Source organism: Nuphar pumila, chromosome 2, assembly GCF_984573655.1.
Source record: "Nuphar pumila chromosome 2, dmNupPumi1.hap1.1, whole genome shotgun sequence".
Lineage (NCBI taxonomy): Eukaryota > Viridiplantae > Streptophyta > Magnoliopsida > Nymphaeales > Nymphaeaceae > Nuphar > Nuphar pumila.
In genome coordinates this window covers 39,824,216-39,837,264 of record NC_143250.1, presented here as the reverse complement: position 1 = coordinate 39,837,264, position 13,049 = coordinate 39,824,216, and the positions used below count along the sequence as shown (strand labels likewise).

The following is a 13,049-nucleotide window of genomic DNA, read 5'->3' as shown; positions in this document are numbered from 1 at the left end:
TCCAAGAGCCTTCCGATGAACAACAAGTGAATCGATTAGACCATATTTCAGTCGGAGGAAGTTTGCACATGCATCCTGAGAGAGAGAGAGAGAGAGAGAGAGAGAGAGGTAAGGTTGGGGCCGAGCCATCGTCAACTAGACAAGGGAGGCATAGGAGTGGAGTTGGGTCAACACATAAAGATTGAGAACTCGGGCCATGGAGGTGGGGCTGGCCAGCCTGGCAGAGTGGGGAGAACCAGATAGGGGAGGTTCAAGAGAGAGCAAGAGAGTGGGGCTCAGGAATAGGGCACATGATTACAAAATGGGGGAAGGGTGCCCACCCTTATTCGGGTGTGTGTGGGGTGGGTGGGTGGGTGGGTTTCTTGGGTTAGGGTGGGCACTTGGCTACCCTACCCATAACGTGGCTCCGTCCCTGTTTACGATTCTCAGGAGTGGGTTTTCTGTCATGGTGGAAAAACAAAATCTAGTAGAAAACACCTTTTTCACAACAAATTTTCTTTCTTTCTTTCTTTCTGTCATGGTTTCTTTAGTAAGAACATGTTTTCACAACGTGGAAGTTGGTTATTCAATGGCTTAAAAAATAAATGGCCAATAATGTACACAAATTTCATGGCTAAAAAAAATCATATTTTTGACATCGAATAAAGATTTTTCATTTGTATGATTCTTAGTAAATAATCCATGCTAACCACATCTATAAGGTCAGATTGAGTGGATACAACTTGCACCATATATTTTTCAACTAAAATATATCCCTACGTATTACTAGTCTTTTTCTTTTTGTTTGGGATAAGCTATTACTGGTCTTAATTACCAACCAACTCATCCAAACGTAAAAAGTTAGGATTCAGGTCAGATATCAGACCAAATCCGAATCCTTCCATAGCCAAAATGCGATCTGAATTCAATCCAGATTCAGTATCAAGTTTTGCATTCGAATATAAGAGAAACCCTAATAACTACGAAAATGCAAATCCGAATACATGTAAATGTCCAACTTGAAGCAAGTTGAATCTGGATTCAGTGTTGGCTGATCCTCATCCGCTCCAGATCCGATCCGAGTCCAACCCGAATACATCTAATGACGAATTAGTAATTACTCGTAACTAATTTCGGACATAATCCTCATTTGGGAACGTATGGGGATATGAACGTCCTTTGAGGAGAAGATAGGGGCACATTCCGTTCATTTCTAAAAACCCCATAAACCTAAATAAAACGAGCCGCTCTCTCTTTTTCTTTTGCATAAATACATTATAGGGTTAGGGTTTTTCCCTCTCTTTAAGGGGTTTCTAGGTTTTCCCTTCTTCTTGATCGTTGTCGTCTTCTTCTCTGCAACTCTCCTTTCGTTTGAAAAAGCGAAGAAAGATGAAAACGATCTTGGCGTCGCAGACGATGGACATACCGGAGGGGGTGACGGTGACGGTGAAGGCGAAGTACGTGAAGGTGGAGGGGCCGAGGGGCACGCTCGCCCGCGACTTCAAGCACCTCAGCCTCGACTTCCAGCTCACCGACGGCGGGCGCAAGCTCAAGGTCGACGCCTGGTTCGGGTCCAGGAAGACGATGGCCGCCATCCGCACCGCCATCAGCCATGTCCAGAACCTCATCACGGGAGTCACCAAGGGATACCGCTACAAGATGCGCTTCGTCTACGCCCACTTTCCCATCAATGCCTCCATCACCAATTCCAACCGCTCCATCGAGATCAGGAACTTTCTTGGCGAGAAGCGGGTCAGATACTCTTTCTCTTCTCTACCCCCGCCGTCCGTTCGATCGCCGTCTTCATTGCAGTTCATCGTTTCGTTTGTTGGAAGAAAAAATAAAGAAAAAATTGGATTTTTTTCGATCGTTTTATTAAGCATTTTTTTTTATTTTGCTTCTTTTCTGGACGCAAGTCTTTCGTTTTGGTGTTTGGATCTGTTGATCTTGTTTGATTTTAGGTTTTATTTATTGTATTTATGCTGTCTAGGTTGTGTTCTTGGCGTTCTTTTTTCATTCTTGTTCAGGTATTTGGTGTTTTGCTGCTGATCTCGATTTTTCATTTTTTGTTCTTCAAGTTTGTTGGGGTTTTAGGGGGTGTGGTTTTACGGGGATCGCTTGGATTCCTTTCGTTTGAACTTATGGACGTTAGTTCCTCTGCATTTTGCGCTTTAGCTGGAATTCTTTTCTTCGTTGAACTTTGTCGAGGTGATCTCAGAGTTTATGCGGCATAGATGGTTGTTTCTTCTATTTCCGTTTCCATGCATACTCCTGCTATATTGTGTGAATTATGGTTGTTATTTATGTCATTGATATGTATTATGTATTTGCTCTTTCATGCACTGTGTTGAGATTTTTTCCGTTCCCCAGAACGATATAGATGAATGCAGATTATTTTGTATTGCAGCTATATATTCAAAGTAGCTTATATGTATGTGCGTCTGCACGCTTGCATATGTGTCACAGTTTTGTTATTTGAAATTAGTTTCTGAGGTAATGCTTGAAACTACAAGCAAACTTTGTTGTGATGATTGTCATTAAGTTGGGATTATCTCATTATCTTCTCCTTGGAGATCATGATGAATTTGATGAAAAATATTGTTCAGTAAAACAAAAAGTTGTAAGGTTTTTGGGCTGTCAGTGGGGAAGATGAGTTCAGTACTGAAAGAGGCCGCCTGTGCAAAAAGGTAAAAGGTTAGTCTGTTTTTATCTGCCTCTCCCCAGCATTGTGAATGCAGGACTACACTGTGTAGTTTTTAATAAGTGTTCATCCATAGAATGGACTGCAGAAGAAGGTATCCATGAATTGGTAAGACCATATAGGAGAATTTTCTTTCTAGGTTGAAAAATTATAGGAAGCTTACCACTTGTAACTATATAGGTTGGAAGTGAGACGAACTGTTAGCTTTTGATGGTCTTCATTGATTCATTATTAACATGCTTGCTAATGTAGTTAAAGTGGTTATCCACTTCAGTTTATGTATATTTATATATCTTATGTGCTTCAGTTGATGTCTTTGTACTTTTGTTTTTGGGACATGTTTGAGAGATCTTATCAGGTTTCCTTATCTGGATATTATCTTTTGGGATGTGAGATTCAAGAATATTCATTTTATAGCAGTTTTCTTATTTTTGTGAATATGTGAAGTAAAGCAAGGTATAATTTCTAGTATGTTCAGGTTATTATGCATTGATAACCTTTGACATATTGCACATGTTGTATGCCTGAACTATATTTGTTCTCAAACTTGTACTCCTTGATGTCAAAGATACACAGTGAGAACAATAATCCAAAAGTAATATCTTAAAAAACTTACCTTTTGTTTCAGGAAACTCCACACATCAAATTATGCACAATGTACTTTGTTGCATCTAATTCTTATGTTTATGAGTGCTATCATTCTAACTAGGTTGGATTATTACTGTGCTGATGATGAAAGTTTTGTTATGGTTATTGTTATTGCACAGAGCTCCCCAAGGGAAATATATGAACATTATTGGTCTACTTGAAGTTTCTAACTGTAACATTTCTAGTACGTTTCTGTATTATGATGAAACTTTACTTGCTTAGCTATATGTTTTATATAGCTTATCTTTTAGTGTAACGGCACTATTCTGGAAGCTAATAATAGAAGGATCAGTTCACTCTAAGAGGATTGTAGTGCTTATTTGTAGGCGTTGTGTTTCTTAAATCTGACTGTAATATAGATACCAGCTAAACTAAGATGCCAATCTAGAAGTTGTACTGACTAGTAGATAGGATGCCAAACATGTTTCTGAGGATCTTACTAATATGTAACAAAAAAGAACATGTTTTATTCCATTCTCTGCTCCTTGTTCACCTTTCTATTAACCATGTAAAGAATTCAGAAAGGTATTAAATTGCTCTGTTTAAATTCATGCAACGAGCACTTTCTCCTATTGGTCTTCTGTTTGGCTGACTGGGTAACCGTACCTTCACAACTAGGATTGAATATTGTTCAGGTCTGCCTATTTCTTGAAACGATGTCTGATCTACTGGTTCCCTGATCAGTTTCTTCTGTTGTGCATATCAGGTGAGGAAGGTGGACATGCTTAATGGTGTGTCTGTCATCCGTTCGGAGAAGGTTAAGGACGAGCTGATATTGGATGGGAATGATGTTGAACTTGTCTCCCGATCTGCTGCTTTGATAAATCAGGTAGATGTGTTTATTCCCATCCATTTCAGATAATTGTGTTTTGTTTTTTACCTCTTCTTCAGGGCATGGAGTTAGTTTGTAGGTGGCGCTTTTCTATTTTTTTAACATTACGATTTTCTTTTGTCTTTGACAGAAATGCCATGTCAAGAACAAGGATATACGCAAGTTTCTTGATGGTATATATGTGAGCGAGCGGGGGACTGTAGCTGATGATGCGTGAGGAAGTTAGAACATGTGTCGTCTTGCAGTTGTCTCCAATTTTTGCAGACAGAGATTTGTGTTTTTTTTTGGGTGTTGGAATCTGCTTTGTTGCATTAAACAAGTTTCCTTCTTTCTTGTTTGTGAGACGATTGGACTGTTTTTTTTAAGCATCAGTTGATTATCTTAAATAGATATTTAAACACTACACTCTCCATCTTATATATATATATATACTAATTGTATTTAACATTAGATAAATTCAACCTTATTAAAATGACTAAAATACTCTTAAAAGAATGATATTTTTTGAAAATGCATGATTAATTTTTTTTTGGCATTACAGGTCTTTTGAACTCAAAAGAATTGTATTTTAGTTATCTTAATAAGGTTGAATTCATTTAATGTTAAATATGACTTGTTTAATGTTAGATTAACCCTATATATATAATCTGACTCCTATGATGTGTTTAGCATGGTTTATTTGTTTAAAACAGGATTTTTTTGGGTGGAAAATTTTGGTGCATTGTAAGCATTTGTTTTTTAAACCTTAGTAAAATTTTGCTTGCACGTTACAATCACATGCACTGTTTTAGATGTAGACCACATCTGTGTTTCTTTTGGAAATGAGAAAAAAATCTCATAGGAAAATAAATTTCTCTTATGAGAACTGTCATTGGTAATTTTTCTTGTCTGATGACAAAATTTGGTAGAAAATATGTGAACAATACTGAAATGAGGGCAGTTTGAATGGAAAGTGTTGATTATGAAAAATCTCTCTTGTGATGAAAATTTTCATAGAAAAATTAGTCTCCCATTTGAAATCGATATAAAAAATGGCACTTTTTTCTTTCCTACATTTTTCCTATCAATTTTCCACTTCCAAATGTGCCCTTAAAACTTAAAAAGTAATTAATGAATGGTGATTTCTACTAAGGCCCTGTTTCAGAGGCCGTAGTTGATTCACTGAATCCCCCAACACTCACCGTCAGTGTTTGATGGCTTGTCATGACAAGGAGATGGGGTAGGATTTGGCTGCCCCAAATTCCTCCAATGTCCAAATTCAGCTTCCATATATAGTTGCTGGCAGTTCCAACGGGAACACCCTTGCATCTTTTTAACTATTTTGGTTGTAGATCCCTGTTTTTTTTTGAAAGGCAAGCTGGGGTTAGGCAGATCCCCACCAGTTGCACAAACCATTGGGTTTTGAACTTGCAACGTCTCAACACATTGAGCGGATCCCCCGTTGTTTTTTAGATCCCTGTTTTTCTTCTAGTAGTTGGATAGAGCTACCAACAGCTGCTGGTTCCCTAATACCAGTTCCAAAGAGTGTTGGGTGTAGCAAATACTATTCTCAAATATTGGATTTATAATGACCAGGTTTTGGCATTTCAATGCCAAATATAGGATCTCAAACAGAACCTAACAGCATCAGTAACACGACCCACAATGCTTTCTCTCTCCAAATGCACCCGCAGGCTTACATTCATTCAATCATATAGTTTGTGAATTCATGATTGAACCTTCTTACACATGAAAGGTAGTCCATCTGTCTGTGCTAAAGTGTGGGATTAACGCAAGAGTAACACAATTTATTAAAACTGTCATATTATATGGATTTTAAAATAAGATTTGAATGAATATTCCAACGATTGGATCCTGATTACACAATTGGAGTCCTGGGTTCGGATTCAGAATGGCACTTTTCTGCTAAATCTGCATTCAGATCTTATCAAATCTGATTTGTTTGCACCTTTTACATTGAAAACCCCTATGCTCAATCATTTATGAGATCAATTACTATAGATAAGATTTTGGATTGGATTCAACTCTACATCAGATTTGAATATTTTGTTCTTTATTTTTTAAATTAAACGATCCTGTGGGGCTTGCGCTGTTTTGGAGCTGTGTTAAACCAGAGCTAAAAAGGGTGAAGGGAATGGGGGAGAAAAATGGATGATGAGAGTGGAGTTGTCAACTACATCCTTTTTAGGATGTACTTGAAATGGAGATATAGAAGGCCATCTCCAGTGTTCTTTTCTTTATTTTTTTTTTATAGTCATTTCCGCATCTCCACTCCCATTTCCCAAATCCGGAAAACCAGCCACTGAAGGGGTTAAGGGATTCAGTAAATCCTCATCTCCCCTCCCATCATCTCAAATACATCTCCCAAACAGAGTCCAGTTGGTCACATCCTCAATGCAAACCCATCATGACATGCATACTTTCTTTTCCCCTGCTCCTTGGTAGCCAAATGAAAGGATTGCTGAAAATTAGAAAATGGCTTTTTAAGTAATCTGCATAGTAATACCATCTTGTACGTAGGGTTGGCAAATGTGTCGAACTAGCTAAGCTTGGCTCGTTAATGCTGAACCCGAGCTTATAACAAGCTGATCTATGTCTGGCTGAGCTCAAACTTGTGAGCTAGGTGAGGGAACTTCAGGTGGCTCATTAGAAAAAATAATCACCACCTTTAAGTCTGATAACAATAGATTTAAACATCCAATATCCACACTTCAAGGCACACATCCCAACCAACTTATCTACGTCATTTTTACAGCTATTGAAACTAACAATTAACTCCGCAAAGTGCCTTTTGGAGCAAATCATGATCCAAGTTTCACATTGGGGTTAATGTAATTTTAAAACCTTTGTAGTAATGCTAGGAGCATTCACTTTATTGAAAATACATTACCACTCGAAAAAGTGGTCATTTTTTAAAATGTACTTTTATTTTGGATATGAAAAAACATGAAAAACATCTTTGTAATTTTAATTTGAAAAGTAAAGGTAACTTTTGACTTTACATGTTAATTACATACTAAAAAAGTATTTTGTATAGTGTCATAGTCATTTCAATCAGATGGTTTCTCACATTAATAAAAAATATTTAAAAACTGATCAACCCTTCACACATTATGAATCCTACTTATTTCCAACTAACTCAGTTTAAACCATCTGAACTAAAGAAAAAAAAGGACAGCAAGTAATTTTAAAAGCCTTTTTTTTTTGGTATTTTGTTTTATTCTTCCAACATCTCTACACGTTTTATAATCACATTATAAATCAATAATCTTATCCATCCAAGGTATGAATATCACGTATTTTCATTCTTAGTCATTTTTTGGTTTTTGAAAATTTGGTTAAGTCTGAAAGAAAAATTGTTTGAACCACGATTTTTAACTGATGTTTTTGAGTTTGGGATTGACCCAGGTCTCATCGTCAATGTCGAAACGAACCAATCGAAACAAAAAAAGAAATTTATTTTTGACTTTTAAATTCAAGCAAAATTTGAGTTATTTTTGGGCAAAATTCAAAATTTATATTTTTGCAATATACCGTTGAATGCGTCTCGAAATGCTGATTTCAACAATATATTACTTTTTAGAATTTGAGTTTCGGTTGGCCCTAAAATCACATTTTTTCAAAAAATGAGCATTTTGTCAGTTTAGATCCAGATTTAGATCGAACTGGATCTAATAGTTTTGATCCAAATTAATATAGACCTGAACTCTATCAAAAACCCATATTAATATGGATTTGGTCCAGTCTAAAATTTAAATGGATTTTTAGAAATAGATTTGGATCTTGGATCCAGATCTAGATCTAAATCCACGCCCAACAATTTTATAGCTTTAAAGTAATTTAAGAGCTTTAAATTTGAATTAAATAAGGTTAAGAAGCCTTCTAAGTTAATTTAGCTATTTTTGAAGGCTTTTAGATAATTATTAATCAATTAATATTTATTAATTAATTAATTTTTATTAATTCTGAATTTTAATTAGGGTTGAGAAGGACTTCTAAATGGAGTCCTTGTACATGCCTAAGAAGGCTAGAGTAGGTTTTAGAAAGGACTTCTAAAAATTTGAAAACTTTGAAAAGTCAAGTTTTAAAAGAATTTTAAAAAAAATAGAAAGAGAGAGAGAGAGAGAATCCTCAAAAGAGGAAACTCTCTTCTCAAGCCCATCTAGAAGGGACTTAAGAAGGGGGAGGGCATCAGCTCCATCTTGGCCTACTTAAAAAAAAAAAAAAGAAAGAGAAAAAAAAGAGAGAGAGAGAATCCTCTTTGGAAGAAACTCTCATTCTCTAGCCCATTTAGAGAGGGTTGGAAAAGGGGGAGGGCATCACCCATCTTGGCCTATTTAAACATAAAAAAAAAAGGAAAGAGAAAGATAAAGATAAAGATAAAGATAAAGATAAAAGAAGAAAGAGAATGAAAGAAAAAGAGAGGAAGAAGGAGGAAGGAGAAGAGGATGAGAGTTGTACCAGCCCTCCACCTACATTTTTCAACCTTCACCCTTATTTTTCTTCATTTTTTTTTTCATTCAAGGCATGAGTTTTCTCTCTTAAAATAAGTGAGAAATTGATATAGATTGGATTTCCAAGCAATAATTTGATGGAAATCGATGGAAAGAGTTTGCAAAGACACATGGAGGATGATGTGTAGATCTTCTTCTATGGTTGTATTCTTAATTAGTTTCACTCTTTCATGCGATAAAAAATTTGTATATGCTAAAACAAAATTTTTATTGGTAGTAGATATACATATTTAGAGGTTCCGTAGAAATCTGGAATCATAAAAGATAGGGCTATGGACAACTCAAATGGAGGTCATCCTAGACCTATATCATCAGGTCCAACCTTCACACACCTTCGCTACGTTGGGTGTATGCCCTACATTCACATTTAGGATTTCTAGGTCTGGCTTATTAGGTCCACATCCAACTGGTTATGAACCAGTAATCACACCAGTGTTAATAATGTAAAATAGCCATTGTTACCTCCTAACATTTACAAATAAATGGGTTAAGCCTTTGTTGGATGTCTCATCTGAACAGGCTTTAGGTTAGGAGCAGAACTGGTCCATGTTTAAGTCTTTGTGGATCTCTGCTCAGTGATCAATGCTATTGGAGTTTAGAAAATTATATTAGTGAATATGTCTGCACAAACTTTTTCACTATGAAAACAGATTAATCAGACACAACATGAAAGAACAATTTTTATCCTTGAGTTGGTTGCTGTTTGATTAATTTCGTGTAGGCCTAAGAATTTTGTTTTGCTTCATTACTTTTGAAGACACTCATCTTCCACAGGAAACTCAAACAACAGTGGACCTGATTGTCAATAAGAAGCAAATTACCCAGCTCTTGTTCAAATGAACTCTAAGCCCGTGCCAATGTTATTGCTTTAAAAATTAAGAAATTGCAATATGCACATCCATTTTTTTTAATTTACTAAATTAGTTTCAAAATGAGGGGTTAAGAAGCATTGATATATACATTAACTAGTTCTATTCTTGAATAAGATAAATCATCTGTTTGTATATGTTTGCACTGATACTCCATTAATTACATGTTGACCATAACATTTGTGTGTTGTTTGTGAATATCTACAAAAACTATCTCCATGTGGTAGTGTCGTTACTTTCATTATTTTGGAAAATTGTTGTATTTAAGAACTTGGTCCAGCTAAATCTTGTTATATTTTTTAATGCAACTACAACTGAATCAGATTTAAGTTTAGCAAGGCCTATAAAGGCTTTCTAACTTAAAAGTTAATTCGTTAAATAAATGAATTAAAACTTTCATCGTAATGGAGGTATTAAGTGGTTATGAATTAGCTTCATATTTATTCTATATGATGCCGATATGGTTAAAACAGATTGCTTTTAATATTGTTAGTTTTCTATTCGAGCTCCCAATACTGGTGTGCCAGGCTTGACTTGGGCCTGCAGCTCCCAACCGAATGGGCTTGACTGGGGATGCACCTTGTTAAAAAAAAATTGAGGTTTTATTTTTTTTACCATGTTGCTGGTTGCTGGGCTGGCAGCCAGCCGAGTGAAGCCCAACAGGCTTATTGGCCCTAAATGAAGATTCATTTTTAAGTTTAGCAAAGTCCAGCAGGCCTGGAAATTTTTATATTGATCACATGTGCGTTGCGGTCTATTTGGGGTTTTGAATCATGCTAGGAATAAAAGGTTTTCATGTGCTTAACTTGACGTGACTTTCTTCAGCATTGTACTGCATGTAGGTTAATTTAACTATATGTGAGTACATGAGTCGATGCATGGTTTGCGGATATAGGAATGTTCACTTCTCTTTTAAATTTAGCTTTCATGAATGGAAGCATATATGTGAATGAGTACACATAAGTACATGCACATGAATATTGTGAACATATGTATATGAATGTTTAATGCATGCACATTATTACTCAACCTATATGAGTGTGCATATTAAAAGTATGGTGATATCATTGTATTCATGGCACGATTGTTACAATTTTTGCATATGATGTATCGATAATCAATGGATAATCGCAGGCTTGGTGAGCCTTGAGCTTGGATTGCTCCTCTACTTGTGTTTATGCATCGCAAAAATCACATTTGACATTTTTATTTATATTGTAATGTTCTGTATTTTTACACGGGCTGGAGTCCCCTATTGAGCCTCGCATTTGGAGATGCAAATTTATGATATTAATTTGACATCTTGAATTATAAATTAATGAGACAACTATTACTAATAATATAAAAAAAAGAATAGTGTAATGTACTTTCTGAGATGTCTCGTCGAGAGTATGAGACTCTTGAAGTTGCGGTTTTGGGAAAACCGAAAGGATACAAAACTGCGTGTGCATTATTGTTGCCCTTTAACTCGATATTGAGGTTTTTCTCCTCGCCACAATTTTAAGGAGTTTTCGCTACTTTTCCTAGAGGTGGTGTGTAGATACAACTGTTGTTTTGGTATACCAAGAAAAGTGACACTTGTGGATGGGTGATCGTTGGTGTCCCGACATTAGATGGGTGGTCTAATGTTCTGAAAGTTGTTTCAATCAAGGGCTAAGTTTGAAACCCAATAATAAAATACAACTTGTGTGCTAAGTTACCCTAGGAACCCTATTTGACCTCGAAAATTCTTATCCGTTTGGTGTATCCGCGGGCAATGGTAATAAAAAGTGCAAGTTAAATGTGTGTGCATCATAATAGGGACATGCATGTGAAAGAAGAGTTGATTAAAGTTAATAATTTATTCATGCACATGCATTGAGTTCATGCATTTTCCTGTTATGCATTAGATCATACATACTTACTTGCTTCTCTATTTGTTCTGTATGATTAACTGTATAATATTCTATCATGATGCATGCTGAATATATTTAATGTTTATCTGAATTATGTTCTTATTGTAGTAGTATCCCTTTAAATTATTGCATGAATTCTCATCTGTACTCTTTAGCCTTATTTGTTTCATTAAAGAGACTTATACTCAGAATCTTGTTTGGTTCTGACACATATATTTTTTCTATATCTTGCAACCTCAGGTACCCAGTGAAAGGACATGATCCTGGAAGAGCTACGAGTGCATCACGACTGCTGAACAGATCACTTAGGGACAATGTGACTCTACTCTTTTACTTACCTTTTTTGGCTTGCTCTGATTTTCTATTATTTTGCACTTGTCTCAGACTATTTAATTTGAATTAATAAAGTTGATTCAGCTTGAGTTTGGTTTGAAAGATGGAGTATAAGATCCCTTGTGGTTGGTTGAGTTATCCAGTTGAGAATGAAACTGTAAAGGCCCTAGGTTTTTGGAAAGACTTTCGCTATTGATTAAAAAAAAAATCTGCACTTTTTCAGGAGTACGATTTGGGGTCATTACACGGCCAGTATAATTAAGTGCAATTTTCACTGCCCTACTCAATTTTCTGCTGTGGTGAACTGGACAGTGGTTGGACTCATCTCAAGGTTTCATGTTGAACTCTTCATTAAGTAGCTTCACAAACCCAGTAAACCTTTTGCAGTTCTCCCCCTTGAACCGCTGCTTGTTCATCCTAAGGAATTTAGGATGGTGTTCACCAGCACAAGCTGCGACATTCTATCTCAGCCTCTCCTAGCTTCACCACACACTGACCGGTGTCTAATGGTCATGCATATCCATGCATGAAGCACCTTGGTGCCAAAGGCACATGATAGCAGAATATGCCCGTTCCGGTCTTTCGAGTTGTAAGATCCAGCTGAGAGCTCTGCAGGATGCGGTCAAGTGTGATAACGCCAGTGAATTCCACTTCCTTGCTGGAGAGGCAGTCACTGGTGCCCTGGACTAATCCCTCTGCGTTGAAGACCTGGCCTGCATGCCTGAGGGCAGCTTTGTGGAATACTTGAAACTTTTGAGGCTCAGATGCAGCTTAGACAGCTCCGGACTAGAGTTAAGTTATCTGAAATCAGATGATTGTATAAAAAAAGACTTTGATACTCCTGCTGCATGCCTCAATGCTGCCTGCCTGTCATCCCTGTTTGAACATAAAGATATTTCAACAATAAACACTCCTTTTGTCGCAGATAAACCACACGAGGGTACGAAATTACACCAATTCATGAAAATAAGAAAACAAAGGTAAGTTGGTAACAATTATTGAACATTCAAATATTAGACATGAATGGTTTATTCTTTATCCACATTTAATTTTGAATTAAGTCCAATGGATTCTGTGTTTGGCTTCGTTCTTAACAATGTTGAGAAAAGCATTGAGGCATAGCGAGGCGCAAGAACCACCCATGGAGCGCGGCACAAAGCACAAGCTTCACACAAAATATTAAAAATAAATAAATAAATATAAAATGTGTTAAAAATAAAAATAAAAATAAAAATAAAAATAAAAATAAACAATGCATTACTTATGAAACAATAATAA

General features: G+C 36.3%; 1 protein-coding gene across 1 annotated transcript; it reads left to right on the top strand.

The window, feature by feature from the left end:
- The first annotated feature begins 1,242 nt into the window (after positions 1-1,242).
- Positions 1,243-4,560, top strand: LOC149845308 (large ribosomal subunit protein uL6-like). The gene is made up of 3 exons (XM_089995683.1): positions 1,243-1,731; positions 4,035-4,157; positions 4,291-4,560. The coding sequence occupies exons 1-3, from the start codon at positions 1,369-1,371 to the stop codon at positions 4,375-4,377; spliced, it is 573 nt and encodes a 190-aa protein (XP_089851809.1). The 5' UTR covers positions 1,243-1,368; the 3' UTR covers positions 4,378-4,560.
- Positions 4,561-13,049: the final 8,489 nt, after the last annotated feature.